The sequence below is a fragment of the Ammodytes marinus genome, assembly GCF_949987685.1.
Source record: "Ammodytes marinus genome assembly, chromosome: 10".
Lineage (NCBI taxonomy): Eukaryota > Metazoa > Chordata > Actinopteri > Uranoscopiformes > Ammodytidae > Ammodytes > Ammodytes marinus.
The window spans coordinates 28,333,553-28,352,385 of NC_137214.1; the positions used below are offsets into that span (position 1 = coordinate 28,333,553).

The 18,833-nt window shown below is 37.9% G+C and overlaps 1 protein-coding gene across 1 annotated transcript; it reads left to right on the forward strand.

Moving 5' to 3' along the window:
- Positions 1–5,852: 5,852 nt before the first annotated feature.
- LOC307256994 (cilia- and flagella-associated protein 100-like) lies at positions 5,853–16,760 on the forward strand (the record flags this gene model as incomplete). Its single annotated transcript, XM_080036109.1, has 13 exons — positions 5,853–5,951; positions 9,836–10,040; positions 10,299–10,363; positions 11,781–11,944; positions 12,380–12,460; positions 12,792–12,928; positions 13,399–13,483; positions 13,823–13,862; positions 14,276–14,430; positions 14,822–14,951; positions 15,433–15,639; positions 16,307–16,396; positions 16,635–16,760. The coding sequence occupies 13 exons, from the start codon at positions 5,853–5,855 to the stop codon at positions 16,758–16,760; spliced, it is 1,584 nt and encodes a 527-aa protein (XP_079892235.1).
- Positions 16,761–18,833: the final 2,073 nt, after the last annotated feature.

An 18,833-nucleotide genomic window follows, 5' to 3' on the forward strand; every position in this document is an offset into this window, starting at 1 on the left:
AACAGAAGAAAAAAAGTTGTCATCTTAATTTATACAGGAATCAGACCAACAGTACGGTATATAACCTTTTACATTTTCCCACATTAATGCCAGATGGGATACACGATCTTTCATTTCCCCAGCTACATCTTTTCCCCTTTAAGATGGTCTTTCTCTGCCAAATTCTCACCCCAGTATCCAAATAAAGAAAGCGTTTTCTCAGGACAAGCCCGGGCGTTAGTTTGCTAACACGTATTTAATTATAACCAGGATTAATTCTGCTGGCATAAATAAAAGTCGACGTATGTTTCCCCGAAATATTCCCACAGACAAAAAGACACAACAACAAAGTACCTACATTAGCAAATGGAAGTGAAAACATGAAAGTATTAATTCATTAGGGCTTAACAGGAAATGTAATATATTCATGGATGGATTTTTAAATAAATTGAAGGTGTGCTATTTATATGTGTGAGGCCTCTTTTCTCAGGGCATAATGGCTCAATAGTGATTCAACCCACAGACTAGCACACACACGGCAAAAGGAGCTGCTTAGCTTCTATTTTGATTTTGAAGTTATGCACATATGTTAATATATTCTTACCTTAAACAGTCATTTTGGCCAGTGTTAAGAAAGTAGTGATGAATGTTTAGAGACTAGGTGGTTTTAAGCTGGAGTTAAAGATTTTGGGGAAGGCTTGTTGTCAAAATCACTTTTTGTTAAAATCACTTTTTGTTAAATTCAGTGGATATGTCCTACTTGTCCGTATACTGTATGTGCGCTGAGAATAAATCTGGTGTTATTGCATATAGGCCTAGAAAAAACAAGTAGCTAGCAACATGTCAGTACTTACTGTACCTTTCAATTCCTTTGGGAAATGTAATATAGTTGGTCTTTGTACAGCAGCATAGCCCCATTCTATATACAGGATGATATAACTCTTACTATCTGGCCCTGCTTCACCAATTAGTGAAGCTTTTAGTTCATTTGTGTTGGCAGTGTCACCTGCTCTATATATTTAGTGCATTATAAATGTATCCCCCACGAGACATCGCTGAAAATTATGTTCCACTTCACTGCAATTACTGTCTAAATAGTGACAGCCACGACCATGTTGCAGAGAACATATTAATGGAACAAAATGCCCTAGCAAGGATGCATTTATTTGTCCACCCAGGTAAGTGTTTTTGATGATCATTTAAATTTAAATTGACTCCTCTTTGGAGAGCCCCCATCAAAAAAATGTTTGAAGGACAGAAAAAATAAAATGGTAAAGCTATATTGCGGAACTTCTGTTGCACCCATGAGGAATTCTGAGTGATTACAACACTGTCGTGTCGGCGCATCTACATGAGGAAAACCTTCAGTGATTGCGCATTCATTTTATACCTTCTGCTGTACACCCAGGTTTTTTCTTAGGAGTAGAATAAGCAACTGAAACATTTCTTGGGCGCTTCCTGAGCTCCTGCACCAGTGTCAGGGGGCGATACCAGTTTGTAAATGCTGCCATACTGAAAAATACAGAGAGAGTTGTGGAGCTGATAGGTTTTATCAACTTTGTGTCACCTCACTTGGCAATGGCTTGAATGTAACCGACATTTGTTTGTATGAAAAAAAGTTACGCACTATAGCTTTAACACTCTAAGAACTTATAGGACATTCAAGTAAAAGGGCTGAGCTGGCTCTGCTGATAGACAGACATTTTGGGGGATTTGAATAATGCCTCAAAATTCACTCATTTCCCAGTAAATAATTACTCTCTATAAACTTGCATTAGGCATGCTTCTGATTGTCCTATATTTAGACAATGTCAAGTTCCCAACTCACAGCGCAATAATTAATTCAATTTAATTCTGTAGATTGTCATTTTAGAACAGGAAAGGATCTTCATAATACCAATTATAATCAATTGAGCATTTTCATTAAAATGTGAGGATTTGCCATTCACAGCTCTGTTATTTATAACTGACATACTTCAGACGAAAAATACATGTATTGTATAAGAAGACAAATACTTGTCCTTGGACTTCGTGGAAAATCAATAACACAAATGGCATCAACTAATATCTGAGCTGCAGTTCTTTGGAAAACAAAGTTAGTGAGGTGACAGGTCAATAGTCAGACGTATTCCCATTGGACCAAAAGGCCATTGGTGCAATGTTCTGTTAGACCAAAAACAAAACCAGGGTACATTATCCTGAAAAAAAAGATGTTGAGAGAGAGAGAGAGAGAGAGAGAGAGAGAGATACATATAGAAAGAGAGAGAGAGAGAGAGAAATGATGTCGAGAAACAAAATCACAATATATACACAATATACAATGCAAATACATCAAATACACAACAATCTGGTAAAGAGAAACATTTTAGACAGAGGTGTAGAGTGGCTGGAAATAAAATGAATTTGGTAAAAGAACAATATGGCCAAATTAAAACAGTTACAGTTAGAGTTTGGTAGATTTAAGATAGTATGCTCACTGCAAGACATGCAAGGAGAAAATAAGCTTTTTTCAAGACCCTGTCCATCTCAGAGTAATTATTAGCAGATAGAAAATAAATAAAGAAATGCTGAAGTTTATATGTGCATTCACGTTAGGTTATCATATATGGATTATGCATCTTTTTCCCTATTTAGATGTTTGTGTGTATTGAAGGTGGCAGCGGGGTTAATTATGTCTAAAGAAAAGCAGTGGATCTCATTATGCACAGAGGGCTGAATGTCTTACGTCTTATATAATACACCAAATCTCCCGCTCTGTCTTACGGCTACACAGCGGAGGAGGAGGAGGAAGCAACAACCCGTGCAACGATGCAAGAAAACCAGCTGCCTTTTATAGCGTCTTAAAACAACAGCAGCCATCAATGTAATCTCTACTCAGTCACTTCTTCTTTGAAAATACTTTTAAACGGAGAGCCTTCCCCTCTTTTTATTTGTGTTTTTCTAACTCCCTAGAGCTGACTGTTAGGAAATGTATAAATGCTGTTCTCTTATATTATTGGCTTTTCTTCATTGCGCTCAATTAATTGTTTTTATATATGCTACACCAAACTGTTTCTAACTGTGTTTTGTAAAATGGGATGACTTATGTCTGTTTCTGTTTTGATTTCTAATGCTTTGTAAATTACTTTGTAATGGGGATTTTGAATAATGCTTTCATTTTACACAGCAAGACAATGATCCCCACTGCAGATCAGATTTCTGTGCTGAAGGAAATTATTTTAGATAAACCTGAAAAATAGTCTTTTGCAAACAGTCTATGGGCCTGTTTCACAGACATGGATTCAGCCTATATAGTTCTGGAGTCTGGACTGAATTGTACTTTCAATGGACAATCTTCATTCAAGGCTTAATCCATGTCTGTTAAACTGTCCCTAAATGTAAAAGGATAGCTTTGTAGTTTACAACACACCCTGCGTTCCAAATCACATACTTTTTCTTTTTACTACACTACATACTAAAGTACAGAAGAGATTTAGGGCCACGGGAGAGAGAAAAAAATCAGATAAGGAAGATTTGTTTTCATTATGTCAAGAAATGTCAAGAATAAAGACGAATACTCCAAAATGTTATTGGAGTTAGTGGGGCATTTATGTATTTTCAGCATACTACAATTGACGTGCATGTATTGGGACATCCTACATCTTTTTCTGGCATGCTAAATAGTAGGGAAGTACGGGGATTGGAACACAGGGACAGACACTTTGGGACGGGAAACCAGTGTTTGATTCCTGGTCAGGGCTGGGCTAGTCCATCAAGAGTCCTTAGGCAAGACCCTTAATGCTAACCGCCTACCTCCAGTTGTAAGTAGGTTTGGATAAGAGGGTCTGCTCACTGTGATATAATAAAATGTTTGAAAAAAGCAAAAGTACTCGCCCTGCAACTAGCACCAAACTGTTAAACTCCTTCAACTCTGAATAAAAATCGTCCTCTGTCCTCACGCAACTTGCCCTTTTCTATCTTGCCAGAGCCAACACGCTCCCCATCATGTGTTTGCTCTGCTTAAACCTGACAACCTGACACTGGGATTTCCATACGAGCATGTGTGTGTGTGTGTGTGTGTGTGTGTGTGTGTGTGTGTGTGTGTGTGAGTGTGTGTGTGTGTGTGTGTGTGTGTGTGTGTGTGTGTGTGTGTGTGTGTGTGTGTGTGTGTGTGTGTGTGTGTGTGTGTGTGTGTGTGTGTGTGTGTGTGTGTGTGTGTGTGTGTGTGTAGCTGTCCAGGGTCATGTGTGGATGCATGGGAGGAGACATACAGTATCAGAGTGTAAGTTTATTCACTGATGAAGACAGTGGACTAAAATAAGTATTGGTTGCCAATTCAACATGCCTTAGGGATGAAATGAGCAACAATAATACACGCACTATACACCAAAGAAATATGACTGTTTAGCCAAATCTTTTATAGTCCTTAAATCAGGGGTTCTCCAATTCAAAAAAACAATTCAAACAGTTAAAGAGAGCTGCTGAAAACAGGTTGTGTGATCTGTCTCTGCCATCTAGAGGAGAACGAATGAGACACAACTGATAACGGAGCCTTCCTGTAATTAATACTGTAAATTAATTAACTAAATCCAAGTTGTTCTATTATTTATTTACAGCATCCTGTCTGTCAATGGATACGCATTGTGTATTTAATAATTAATAAACAATTCAAAATTCAACAATATAGCCTACAATTAACCTAATGTGTGAATTCAAAATTCAAAAATAAAATATATGAATAATCGATAATCGATAATCGACCACCTTGTTTTGTGCCTACTAATAGTGAAAGCAGAATCATCTGTTATTTAATTTTGTTTTTAATGTAAAGCACAAGCTGTGAAATCTGGATGTGAAAAGGAAATTTACCAGGGGACCGTGAAGGCAACAGTTGCTAAGACAACAGGACGCAAACGTAACAGCCCCGGAGATGTAGGCTGGATGTGGGCCTAGTTTTTTTTTTATGTGAAAGGCGTCTTCATCATCAGACGGTGAGTTTGTTACTAACGTCAAAGTAGGGATAAATAAAAGTGTATTAAACTGTGTGTAGGGCCTATTTACTCAACAGAAGCTGGTAGGTCTATCTGGTTAAAACATCCATGCGGCACGTAATGGCTAAGGCTGCAATATGAAAACAATTAGAGCACTTTCTTCAAGCAGCCACCTCCAAATAATGTCCAAGAAAAGCTTGTGAAGACCATTCTCCAAGTTTGCGTTTTATTTTTTATTTTATTTTTACCACAGAATCCTAGGAGTGGTTGTTTGGTGGGGGACAGACAGGACCACATAAACTTTCCATTTCGACCCAGTTTTACCTTTTACCTTCTTCAATTAATTCAAAAAATGTATTAGATAAAATAAAACATTATTTGTGTTCATGGCATGCTATCTGTCAACCACAAACATTCTTCTTAATATTTGTTTTCTTTCTAACTTTCAGCAACATTTTACTCTGAGCAAGTGCGCCCCCAGATGGAGAGATGTCGTCACCACAGCCCAGTAAATAAGTATTATAATGCATAGGCCCTATTTTAATACAGTCAATTATTGATGAAACATTTGTACCATTATGAACTAAATGTTTTTATCAGATGGACCAGAGATGTCTTTGAGCAGTGTTGTTGCTTTGGAGACAGACAGCGCTGCCAAATCACAGAAACCAGGTACAGTGGACAAAGGGACAGACTTGTTAATCAAAAGTAGAAACAACTAAGAAAACATTTTTGTATGTGTGTGTGTGTGTGTGTGTGTGTGTGTGTGTGTGTGTGTGTGTGTGTGTGTGTGTGTGTGTGTGTGTGTGTGTGTGCGTTTGGTGTGTGTGTGTGTGTGTGTGTGTGTGTGTGTGTGTGTGTGTGTGTGTGTGTGTGTGTGTGTGTGTGTGTGTGTGTGTAGACATGAGAAGGAAGAAGAAGGAGCCCCGACAGAGCCCGTTCAAGGTGCCAGACAGTAACATTTTCCAACTAAGTGTTAGTGAAAAAGAAGAGCGGAAAGAGGTTGGTGATGGTTTGAGTAAAACTGTGTAAATAAATTATTTGTAGAAAAATCTATCAACATGTTTAAAGTGTAGTCAGCAATTCTGGAAAACGCTTGTTGACAAAATCACTTGTTGTCAAAATCAGTGAATATCTCCTCATAATCTGTTACCTGTCAGTACTTTATGTGTGTTCGCTGTAAACAAAAATAAATTAAAATTGTAATAATACAAAGTTTAGGCTCTGTAAACTGGTATGTTTTTCATTTCATTTTCCTTTATTTAACCTCGAAAGATCAATTGAGGGGTGACCCTCTTTTACAATGACGTCGAGTTTGTACAGATACACAATATACAATGAGAATACATAACAAGTTTACACACACACACACACACACACACACACACACACACACACAGACAACAACAATTTAAAACATTCAGATCAATTGAATGAGAGACATAATAGCCTAATTAAAACAGTTACAAGTGTAGAGGGGCTGATTCAAAATAATAATTTTAAATTGGTTAACAGTTATGAGTGTATTTATTTTAATTGTATGTTGTAGGCTGTTCCAGGAGTCAGGGGCACTATGGCTAAAAGCGGTTTTACCAAGCTCAGACCGGGCATAGGGGACATATAACATGAGCATGTCAGTTGAGCGGGTTTGATAAAGCCCATCTGAAATAAGCAGCATTTCTGTCAAATATAGTGGTAGCTTTCCAGTCAGAGCTTTATATATAAAAATATGCCAATGTGCATCACGTCTCTCCTTAAGGGAGGACCACCCAACCTTTTCATATAAAACACAATGGTGTGTATCATAAGCATCTCCTGTAATGAATCTCAAAGCAGAGTGAAATACAGAGTCTAGGAGTTTAAGGCATGAACGAGATGCATGCCGATAAACCACATCACCGTAATCAAGGACAGACATAAAAACTGCCTCAATAATCCTTTTCCTACTGAACAACGGGAAGGTGGCTTTATTCCTATAAAAATAGCCAATCTTTTGTCGGAGACGACAGACAAGATTTTTTATGTGAAATGTAAAAGAGAGTTTTTCATCTATCCAGATGCCAAGATATTTATATTCAGTGACTCTTTCAATATGAGATCCATTATTTGTGTGAATAATAAGATCATTAAAATGTGTAATTCTTGCTCTGGAAAAGCACATATATTTTGTTTTTTCTATATTAAGGACAAGCCTGAGATCCACTAGACAGTTCTGCAGGGTGTTAAAAGAGCTCTGTAGGTTCTGAACAGATTGTTGCACTGAATCAGAAATGCAATACAGTACAGTGTCGTCCGCATACAAATGGGCATGGCAGTTTTGTAGTGATGAAACAATGTTATTGATGTAAATTGTGAATAGGACTGGACCTAAAATTGAGCCCTGCGGAACACCATTTGTAACTGTTAAAAACTCAGTTTGGTAGCTTCCCAGCTTAACTGACTGCTGTCTATCAGAGAGATAGTCCCTAAACCAGCTACATGTAGAATAATCAAAACCAATTTCATGCAGCCTCTCTAAAAGCAAATGGTGATCTAAAGTATCAAAAGCTTTTGACAGATCAACAAAAAGTGCTGCACAGTGCATTTTTTTATCGATAGCTGTAACAATGTTGTCTAAGACCAAAGTGACAGCAGATACAGTACTGTGGCCTGCCCTAAAACCAGATTGAAATGGACTCAAAATGGAAGCACTGGATAAAAAGGATTTCAACTGAGTATTAATGACTGATTCTAGAATTTTTGCCAGGCATGGGAGTTTGGAAATTGGCCTGTAATTGTTAAGATCACTTTTGTCACCCCCTTTATGTAATGGAATGACGTGAGCTTTTTTCCAGACTTTAGGAACAATACCAGAGGAGATGGAAAGATTAAAAATATGGGTTATTTGTTTTGATATGATAAGTGCAGAGAGATTAATTGAAAATGGGTCCAAATTGTCCTCTCCCATGTACTTCCTGGGGTTGATGGCAAGAAGCGCATCTACAACAATACTTGTTGGGACTTGAACAAGGCTGAAAAGAGGAGTTTTAGAGACAGGTGGTATGCTATTTTTATTTCTCGTGGTGGTAGGCGTAGAAGGCGTAGATACTCCATTGTGAAAGAGTTTACCAGCAGCTATGAAGTGTTTATTGAAAGCTAAACCAATTTCTTTCTGATCATTTAAAATCTGATCATTTATTTTTAACTGACTGGGAACAGTGCTAGAATTGTTTTTGTTATAATTCACAGCCTTCCAAAATAGTGCAGGGTTGGAGTAGCAGTTTGAAATTAGTTCGAGGTAGTAGTCTGATTTAGCTTTCCTAACCATGGATATGCACCTATTTCTGATTTGTCTGAAAGCAGTCCACTTGGAGTTTTCACCAGAGCGTCTAGCTAGGGACCATGCTTTATTTCTCTCTGCAAATATATCGGACAATTCATTTGTGAACCAGGGGTTTGATCTATTTTTTACTCTGTGCTTTTTAAGGGGTGCATGCTTGTTCAAAATGGAGGAGAAAGTATTGGTGAAAAATTCTAAGGCCAATTCCACATCAGATATTTCACTTGTGAGATGAATGTCACTTTGATAGAGTTCATTTAAAAATGCTTGCTCGTTAAAACCTTTAAAATTACGCTTAATGATGATTTTGGGTTGAGATTTTTTAAGATGAATACTTCTGATACAGGCCACCGGGCAGTGATCACTGATTCCAAGCTCAAAGACACCAGCAGAAACTATTTTATTGCTTTGATTTGATAATATTAAATCGATCAAAGTTGATTTTGCTGGGTTTTTTAGATTTGGTCTTGTGGGCTCAGTTATTATTTGTGTAAGATTTAGGTTGCTACATATTTCTTTAAAAGGTTCAGAGGCACCAGAAAGCCAGTCAATGTTAAAATCACCCATCATAATGACCTCTCTATTTACATATGGAGAGATTAAATGTGCTAGCTCACTCAAGGAGCTATTTACTGCTGAAGGGGGCCTGTATACACCAATTACAATAACACAATCATTTAACGATAAAGACAATTCCAAAGCAATAAATTCAAAGCAGCTTCGAACAGAGACAGCATGTAGTAATGATACAGAATAATGTGATTTTACATAGACAGCCACTCCCCCACCCCGTGTGGTCCTGTCTATTCTGAATAAACTATAATCATTTATTGCCACCATAGAGTCATGTGTACTGCTCTTCAACCATGATTCAGTCAGAACCAAGACATCTGGGTCAGCCTGAGATACTAAGATGTTAACATGGTCTAATTTATTGTGCTGAAGCAAACTTCTTATGTTTAAGTGAAGAAAACCCAAACCCTTTCTTGTTTTGAGGATGTTTGGTGAGTTTAGCTTTGATATGCTCATGTCCAGGTTATCAACAGCGGGGTGGTCCAACACAATTGACCTATTACACATAATAGGTACATTTTTCAAATTACTTGTAATCCCAAGTGGTCTGTGGCGTGACCTGTAAAATCTATGAGGAGGGATTAATGATGATCTGACAGACTGACATACAGGGATTGGGTGAGTTTTTATAGTAATGGATGTTCCAGGCCTGGAGGGGGCGCTAGATGCATGGGGACTAGTGGTCATGGAGGCTGTGTCACGTGAGCTAACTACCTCTTGACTGACCAGGTGTGGAGATAGTCAATCATGCAGTCAATCATGCTGGACAGAGTATGTTAACAATGGGTATGTTACAAAGGGGGCACTCCATAGTTACATGCCAGTTTACAGAGCCTAGGCTGTGTATTAACACTGGATTATTTTCAGCGCACACACAGTACAGACAGGTAGCGGATCGTGATGAGATATTCACTGATTTTAACAACAAAAAAAAAGTTGACAACAAGCATTCTCCACTATCCCTGACTGCACCTTTAATTCCTTGCATACACAGGAGATGCGTAAGTTCCTGGCTTTACCGATCGATGAGAAGACGAGCCACGCTGCACGGATGACGGCCAGACTGAAGAAAGAGCTCGTAGGAGAGGAAGAGGAAGAGGAAGAGGAGATGAAAACACTCAAAAGAATAAAGAGACGGACGGTTCTACCCAAACAAATATCCACCAGACATGAGCTGAAGATGGCCATGATGAGACGAGGTGAGGGGAGTGAAAACATGGAAGAGTTATTTTTTTTTCAAATACATTTTTTTTGTGTTTTAACCTTTATTTAAATAGTTTGAGACAGAGTTAAGATGGGGGAGAGAGAGGGGGATGACATGCAGTAAACAGCCCGGGCCAGAGTCGAACCCGGGTTCACTTTGACAAGGACAACTTCATAGCCTTGTTCTAAAAACCCTATGTGTTTATAGAGTACAGAGTTGTTGTACTTTGCTATTGTCTGTCCTCCTTTGCCAGAAAACATTTCCAAAGACAGCAAACACGACCTGATCTCCATGGAGCGGCAGAAGGCGGTGTTGGAGGTAAATGATGAGAAAGACGTGAGCTACCGAATCTCATACTCTTTCTTTTTTCTATTCTACATACTACATCTGACAATAAAAATAATCTGTAAGAATGCAGTAGGCATACTATTGGGTCATACTTTTGTCATACTTTTACTTATCTATTTCATCATAACATTGCGCCTTGATCTTGCCTCTTGCCTTTATATCCGTCGCATTTCCGTTTGTTTTCATATGGAGGCTCCGTCGATGTGACGTCACTTCACGTGCGCACTGGATTATGGGTCAGAATCGCCCGAATAGGATGCTGTTTTCAACACTAACAATCTTGGCCAGGTGTAGTAGACATCCAGGTCTTTCTAACCATCCTAAATCTGGCCACAAGAATCGGGACATCCTAAATCTTTTTTCTTTCATACTAAATAGTAGAAAGTATGCGATTCGGAACGTAGGGTATGACTGACCCGTCTGCGGTTAAGATGCATTGTGGGTAAAGTGGGTGCAAGGTTTTTGACATGGAAGAAGAATAAGAAACTAAGCAGGGAGTAAAAAAAAAGAGACGATGCATCGATTTTAGATCATGTCCATCACAACTCACGAGACCAATATTTAGCTAAATCAGTGGCTAGTTCTAAAACTGTGACATCATGGCATACTGGTCAAACTTAATTATGATGATGAAGAAAAATGAAGTAGAAGGCTACAAGGAGTAAGAATAACATTGTATTAGTTATAGTTACAGCCTACAATCCTAAACAAATTAAACAGGGATTTGAAAACAAAAATAAGGGACTATTAAAGGCACTTTCCTGAGTTTTTTTTTTATCAATCATTTGCCCTCTCTCTCTCTCTCTCTCTCTCTCCCTCTCTCTATCCCTCTCTCTCTCTCTCTCTATCCCTCTCTCTCTCTCTATCCCTCTCTCTCTCCCTCTCTCTCTCTCCCTCTCTCTATCCCTCTCTCTCCCTCTCTCTCTCTCTCGCTCTCTCTCTATCCCTCTCTCTCCCCCCCTCTCTCTCTCTCTCTCCCCCCCTCTCTCTCTATCCCTCTCTCTCTCTCTCTCTATCCCTCTCTCTCTCTCTATCCCTCTCTCTCTCCCTCTCTCTCTCTCCCTCTCTCTATCCCTCTCTCTATCCCTCTCTCTCCCTCTCTCTCTCTCTCGCTCTCTCTCTATCCCTCTCTCTCCCCCCCTCTCTCTCTCTCTCTCTCTCTCTCCCCCCCTCTCTCTCTCTCTATCCCTCTCTCTCTCTCCCTCTCTCTCTCTCCCCCTCTCTCTCTCTCTCTCTCCCCCCTCTCTCTCTCTCTCTCTCTCTCCCCCCCTCTCTCTCTCTCCCCCCCTCTCTCTCTCTATCCCTCTCTCTCTCTATCCCTCTTTCTCTCCCCCCTCTCTATCCCTCTCTCTCTCTCTATCCCTCTCTCTCTCTCTCTCTCCCTCAGTTATCTCTGATGACGAAGAGGTCAGAGATCTCTCGGATGGACAAGGCGATCGCCCGAGAGGAGCGTCAGCTGCAGCAGCTGCAGAGGCTCATCCACAGAGACAACCAACACTTTGAAGAGTTCCTCCGAGACAACGAGAAGAAATCTGTGGAGGCCAGGACGTTGTAAGAAGTGCTAAAGATGGAGTCAGTGATTCTGGAGTGGAGAACCCTTGTTGTCAAAATCAGTTTTTGTCCAAATAAGTGAATATCTCGTCATGATCCGCTACCTGTCCGTACTATGTGTGCGCTGAAAAAATTATGTTTTAATAGTTAAGTTAATTAGTAGTGTTCATACAAAAGCCTTGGCTCTGTAAACTGGTATGTCAACAAAGGGGGCCCCACAGTAGCTACATACCTGTTTTACTGAGCCTATAGTCTTTGTATTAACACTGGATTTTTTTTCAGCGCACACACAGTACAGACAGGTAGCGGATCGTGAGGTGATATTCACTGATTTTGATAACAAAAATTCTCCAGAATCACTGACTACTTTTGAGTTATGACATGTCATGTGGATTGGGTGTTTTTTTTAAAACATTTGTCTCGTCTGTTTGTTAGTTTCGAACAAGAGGCAAAGTCCAAACAGGAGAAGAACACGGAGATCAAGAAACTATCGGCCGAGATTGGGAGCATAAGAAGGTAGCATCTGATAATACAGCTCCAGGAAAAATTAAGAGACCACTCCAAATGTTCAGTGTCTTTTGTTTTACTATTTATAGGCAAATGTTTGAGTAGAATGAACATTTTGATTCTATAATATAAACTACCGACCACATTTCTCCCAAATTCACAATAAAAATATTGTCATTTAGAGCATTTCCATAAAGTAATGTAGAGATAAAGATTTAAGAAAAATCCAGACTGGTCTCTTAATTTTTTCTGGGGCTGTATATGAGCGCATATTTCCCATGATCTAGTGCATAAAAGTGTTTACTAAAACTGTGAATACATATCAAATCTTTCTTCACAGTGAACTATCTAATTGTGAAGAGATCTTGATTGACTATAAGAGATACAAGGAGCTTCTGTTCCAGCTTTCTCCTGTGGAATGGCAGCAGGAGCAGAAGAACAAGACAGAGAAAGATAAAGTCCTGAATGATGGAGAAGGTCAGATCGAGCCTGACGAGTCAACTGATACGAACGGCAAGTCACTTTATATCACTCAATATAAAATTCAATTATTATTATTTTTATTTTTTTCACCCTTTTCTTTTATGTATGTATGTACAGTAGTATAACCTTTTATTTTATTTTTATTTTTTATTTACTTTACTCATTATTGTCTTTCTGTTTTCTTTGAATTGTTTGCACATTAAAAAAAATATATGTCGGATGCTGATAACCTATTTTTGCTCATACAATAAAGTATTTAAATAAATTAATTCAATATTATTGATCGCAAACTTTGAAGAGAGAGAGAAATTACGCCTGTTGAAAACACTGGTCTCATTGGAGTTAAATAGCATCTCTGTAACTGCCTGTGGTCTTTTGAATTAGGTGGTTTTTGCAACAAGGCTTATACTGTATGGATAGGACCTGGACAATTTTTCTATCAAGTTTGATTTGTATGATTACAGGTTTGGAGAGAAATGTTCCCAGTCCATGTGGTCAGCTGCCCCCCATCACAGAGACCGATCTGTCTGCAACGAACAGCAACACACAGTAAGAAGACACCCCCACACCACCTCAATGCAGTTATCAGATCATCTTTTACACTGATGCACATTGATGCAGTGGTAAACATGGCAATCTATAACTTCCATTAATGTGTTCAGCAGAAGGCAAGACATATATGTGTATATTTTATCTTGTGCATACACAGAGTTTTTGATAAGGTTATTTATACATGTAGTACTTTTACAATTGTATTTTCTGTCAGTTGTGGCTCACTCTATGTTTGCGCTATTAGGAACATCTTGCAGTAAATTTGAAGTTATGTTTACATGCTCCTCCAGAACAAACTAACTCCTGACTCTTAACTCTTTCTTTGGCCATTTTCAGGATCACAAATTATGAACCGGATAACGACTCGGATTATGAGGTTAGTGTTATTCATAAAAATTCACATAAAATAATCTAGCTTGTGAGGTAAATCTTTGTGCCTGTTGTGCCCATATTGTCTGTCTCTACAGGACGAGCATCAAAAATACCAAATAACGCTCATCTTCCAATGAATGTTTGTGTTGTGTGGCGGAGATATAAAATAGTAAACTTTGGAGTGCTGATCTTATTATTATTTTATACTTTATATTTGAACTAGATAGCGACTCGGACTACGAGTTTGGTGTTATTCATAAACATTCACATAAAAAAAAAATCTAGCTTGCTAAGTTAAATCGTTTTTTTCCCCCGATAATCGGTGTGTGCCTGTTTTCACCTGTGTCAAATACAATTATACATTTCGAGTGCTTTACTTATCTTTATTTTATATTTTATATTTTGCGATCGTGTTAGGAGGATCCTCAGATCTACTTCACTGACCCTCAGCAGCTGATGGATTTGGTGACGGAGCTGACAGAGCAGAATCTGTCCCTGATTCAGAACTCTACCAGAGTGGAAGCGACGCTGGAAGAACTGAAACAATCCATGCAGATCACCAGGGACAAGATGTAGGTGTCAATGCTTTATTATTAGTGAATGATTTGTGAGGAAGCAGATTCACCTTTTGTCTAATTTTAAAGTAGCTCCGAGGAACTTTACATTTGTGTTAATTCTAGCGGCCCCTTTGGAAAAAAGTGGTAGTGTTTTACTGCACCAGCTGTTGTTCCTGTGTGAGCGTACCCATGACAAAGGCATCAAGAAAAACTATATATAAACAGCATTATTTGCACTAATGGTCTCGTACACTGTTACATGTCATTTATGATCATCAGAGGACAAATGAGACTGGTATTTCATAGGGACAGACACTGTTAGCATTACATTTCATTGACCCTGTATTTTCCTGTACACTATTTAACACATTCTATCCATCCTATGCTGAATTATTTATCTCCAAAGTGTGAAGGGTGAAGAGCTGCTGACTCTGCAGATAAACGACGTGAACCAGAGAATCGACGTGGAGAAGAAACGAAGCAACAAACTCAAACAGAAAGTCCAGCTCCACGTATCGCTCAATACAGAGGACCAGGTGAGGAGGCAGCAGTGTTTAGTAACACCTTATACTGTAGCAGTGTGCACTTTGTGAAAAAAAAAAGATTATTTTATATTACTCATATAATAAATATTTTATTATTTTATGAAATTATTCACAAATTACGGAATTTGATTCGAACCTCTGCAGTTGCTAGGGCTGTGATCCTACACAACAACAAAAAACGTGCAACAATTAAATCTCCACTTTCTCTACGGTGGAAAGTACGATGCATATCAGGGCCATTGTAGATTTAAAAAAAAATAATGCCAGAAAAAATTGACAACAAGAATGTGCGTGAAAACCCCCAGAAAGATTGACTTTTTTCTGCATTTGTAGAAAGCACCACTGTGCCAGTCCAAAACACTCATTTGTAAACTTCAATATATAATAGAACATAATCTCAAAATGAAGTTATATAAAGTGGCATTAGCAGTTTTTTAAGAAGTAAAATATCTGGTGTCATCCCCTCTTTCAGGATGTGATGCTGGACGCTCTGGGTGAGAAGGTGTCAGAGGTTCACCACTGCTGTGTGGACGAGCGGATCTCAAACCTCTCCACGCTGGAGAAACTGTCAAACATCGAGAGCCGCATGTCTCTACTGCTGCAGAGCCTGGAGAGCATCCCACAGGACAAGCTGGAGACCATGAAGAAGATCAAGGACAGTGAGAGACGCAGCAGGTCTGTGTCTGTCACATCTCTTCAGACTGCACTTCGACTAAAAAAATTAAATAAAAATAACAAATGTTTTGCATTTGTTACATCTCCATGTAGCACTTTGTAGTTTGGTTTATTTGAAGCTATGGTACTTACAAGATTCTTGTTTTTCTGAGTTTGTACCTTCATGGTTGAATGCACTTAATGGAAGTCGCTTTGGATAAAAGCGTCGGCTAAATGAAATGTAATGTATCTATTCAAGTCTTTTCTCAATTAATCACATTAAAGGCGGAGTCAGCGGTTCTGGAGAATGTTTGTTGTCAAAATCACTTTCTGTCAAAATCAGTGAATATTTCCTCACGATCCGCTACCTGTCTGTACTTTGAGTGTGATGAAGACAAAATCCAGTGTTAAGACATAGCTTAGGCTTTGTAAACTGGAATATAAACAAAGGGGCCTAACATATGTAGCATCATGCACATTTACAGAGCCTAGGCTGTGTATTAATACTGGATACTGGATTGTTTTCAGAACACATCAGTACAGACAGGTAGCAGATCATGAGGCAATGTTCACTGATTTTGACAAAGAGCGATTTCGACAACAAGCGTTCTCCAGAATCGTTCACTCAATACATGAATACATTTGCGTGTCAATTAAGAATCCCTTCTTTTCATACATCACATCACAGGCAGCGTGAGGAAAAGCTGAGAGAGCAGAGAGAGAAACAGAAGGAAAGGATGAGGAGATACCTGGAGAGATCTCTGGCTGACTCCAAGAAAGTAGTAAGTCGTTTGGTTAAATAAATATCATTAAATTATTACCACTTTCTTTTCTCAATTTCATCAATCAGAAAAATACAATAGTATGTACAAGTTTTTATTTCCCCATGTTGCCTGCAGTGTCTTGTCTTGGACACTTTAAAATAATATCTCTCTGATTTCACAGTAACATATAAAAATAATACAAACTGACAAGCAATTCTTAAACTCTAATGTAAAACTTTTTTTGTTTTATCTTCAGAGTGGTAGGAAGCTGATGCCGAGGTGCACACCAGTTGCTCAGAAAGCCAGAGTCAGAAATGTGGACAAGACTCCGGCTGAAAACGAGATCCACGCTTACCTCTTCACCGCTGACGACACAGAGTGAAAAAGACAGAAAGAAAATAATTCAAATCATGACTCCAACCCAATTATGCAGTTTAGTTTAGTTTAGTTTAGTTTAGTTTAGTTTAGTTTAGTTTTAGTTTAGTTTAGTTTAGTTTAGTTTAGTTTAGTTTAGTTTAGTTTTAGTTTTAGTTTTAGTTTAGTTTAGTTTAGTTTAGTTTAGTTTAGTTTAGTTTAGTTTAGTTTTAGTTTAGTTTAGTTTAGTTTAGTTTAGTTTAGTTTAGTTTAGTTTAGTTTAGTTTAGTTTAGTTTAGTTTAGTTTAGTTTAGTTTAGTTTTAGTTTTAGTTTAGTTTATTTGTTTATAGAATTGTGGACAGTCCCCTTTGAGAAGGAGCAGCTTTAGCCTATTTGGCTAATTTCTAGCTGTAGTCCCCGGCCAGTTGTCAGTACAATACATTAGGTAGAGAACATCTGTAATTATGGAAGACAATGAGACATATTTATTTCCACATGTTATTATTCGATTCTTGATTCATTTCTACTAGTTTTATTCATTAATTACAATGATAGTCAGATATATACAATTAAACAATACAATGTCAGAGAGCAAAAATTATTTTACATAAAATATACATGCACATATCTTACATAAGGAAGACATATTTATTGGATTTTGGATTTCTCTACACCACATCCATATATATATATACATTCAAATCAAGTCAATGAATAGTAGGTCTAGTATGTTGTGTGGTAAAATAACCATTGGTTATTGTGCACAAGAATTATGTTGATTACAATAAAGCTGCTTGATAACAATCTAGTTGGATGAATAAATACAGACATCATGTTTTTATTATATGAAAATGTGTGAAATGCAAAAAAGCAAAATGATCCTAAAATAATAAAATTATGTTCCTAAATACACAAACCTGGTCGTGTAAATGTATGAACAATGACACTAGAGCGACGCTAGATGGCAGTGTTGCACATGTGTCTGCTCCATTATCAACCTACAGGTTCATGGTTCAGGCACATTTCATCATCTTGTTTTGCCAGATTGGCCAGGTAATGAACACAAGAACATAAAAATTCAACTTCACAAATAGGCCAAAAACAAAAAGTAAAGCCATTTTATCCAATGCATTGTGGGACAACAACACTAATCAGAGAAAACGGAGTATTTAAACGTTTGCAACACTTTTTGGAGGTGCATTTATAATTTGAGGGGGTTAATGGATGTATTAATTCACATTAAGAGAACAGAGCTACCCTGGAGACAGTCTGAGCTTGAGTGGTGCCTAATGATGCAGGCTTGGATTGTTGATATTATTCAGTGATACACTTTGAAAAGTTTTATTGTCTGTCTGCTAGGCAAATACCATTGTTCTGCAATGGTTCACCGTCTATGAAAGAAAGTGTATGGCGTTGTATTCATCATCACAACTTTTCAGAGACCTACACTAGTATTTTGAACTATATGTTTGTGGTTGTTTTTAACTCAATGGATGATTAGATGTTCAAGTATTAAACTGGAAATGGAGCAAGACCTTCAAGAAACAATTGTATTAGAATCATTCGGAATTAAGCATTTTTTAAACTTTGTCAACATTAGTATTTCCAACTGTCAATATTTCATCATAAAAAACACAAAAGAGTTAAATTCAGAAACAAATGTTTTATTTTATATTTTGCTGTTGATGACGTTGTTGTTGTCGATCTTGTTCTTTGCTTCTTTTGGATTTTCCAATTTAATTTTTTTTCTTTTTCAATTTGCTTTTGAATGAGCGGAGCTTCTGGAGTTGTTCTTCTCTTGTTGTTGTTTTGTTAGCTTTTACATTTTTTTTTTTTTATGTTATGATTTTGACAAAATCACATTTAAATTGGAGGTTTGTTGTTATAATTTTCCAATTTAAATGTGTGATTTTTTCGGGGGTGTGTGAAGCAGACTGAGTAATCCCCAAGGCCAATGTGGGGCCAATGTGGGGTTGATAGAATTTATAGTTTCCAATATATATATGCAGTAGCCTATATGACGTTGTTGTTGTCGATCTGTTCTTTGCTTTTTTGGGATTTTCCAATTTGTATTTTTTTTCTTTTTCAACGTGCTTTTGA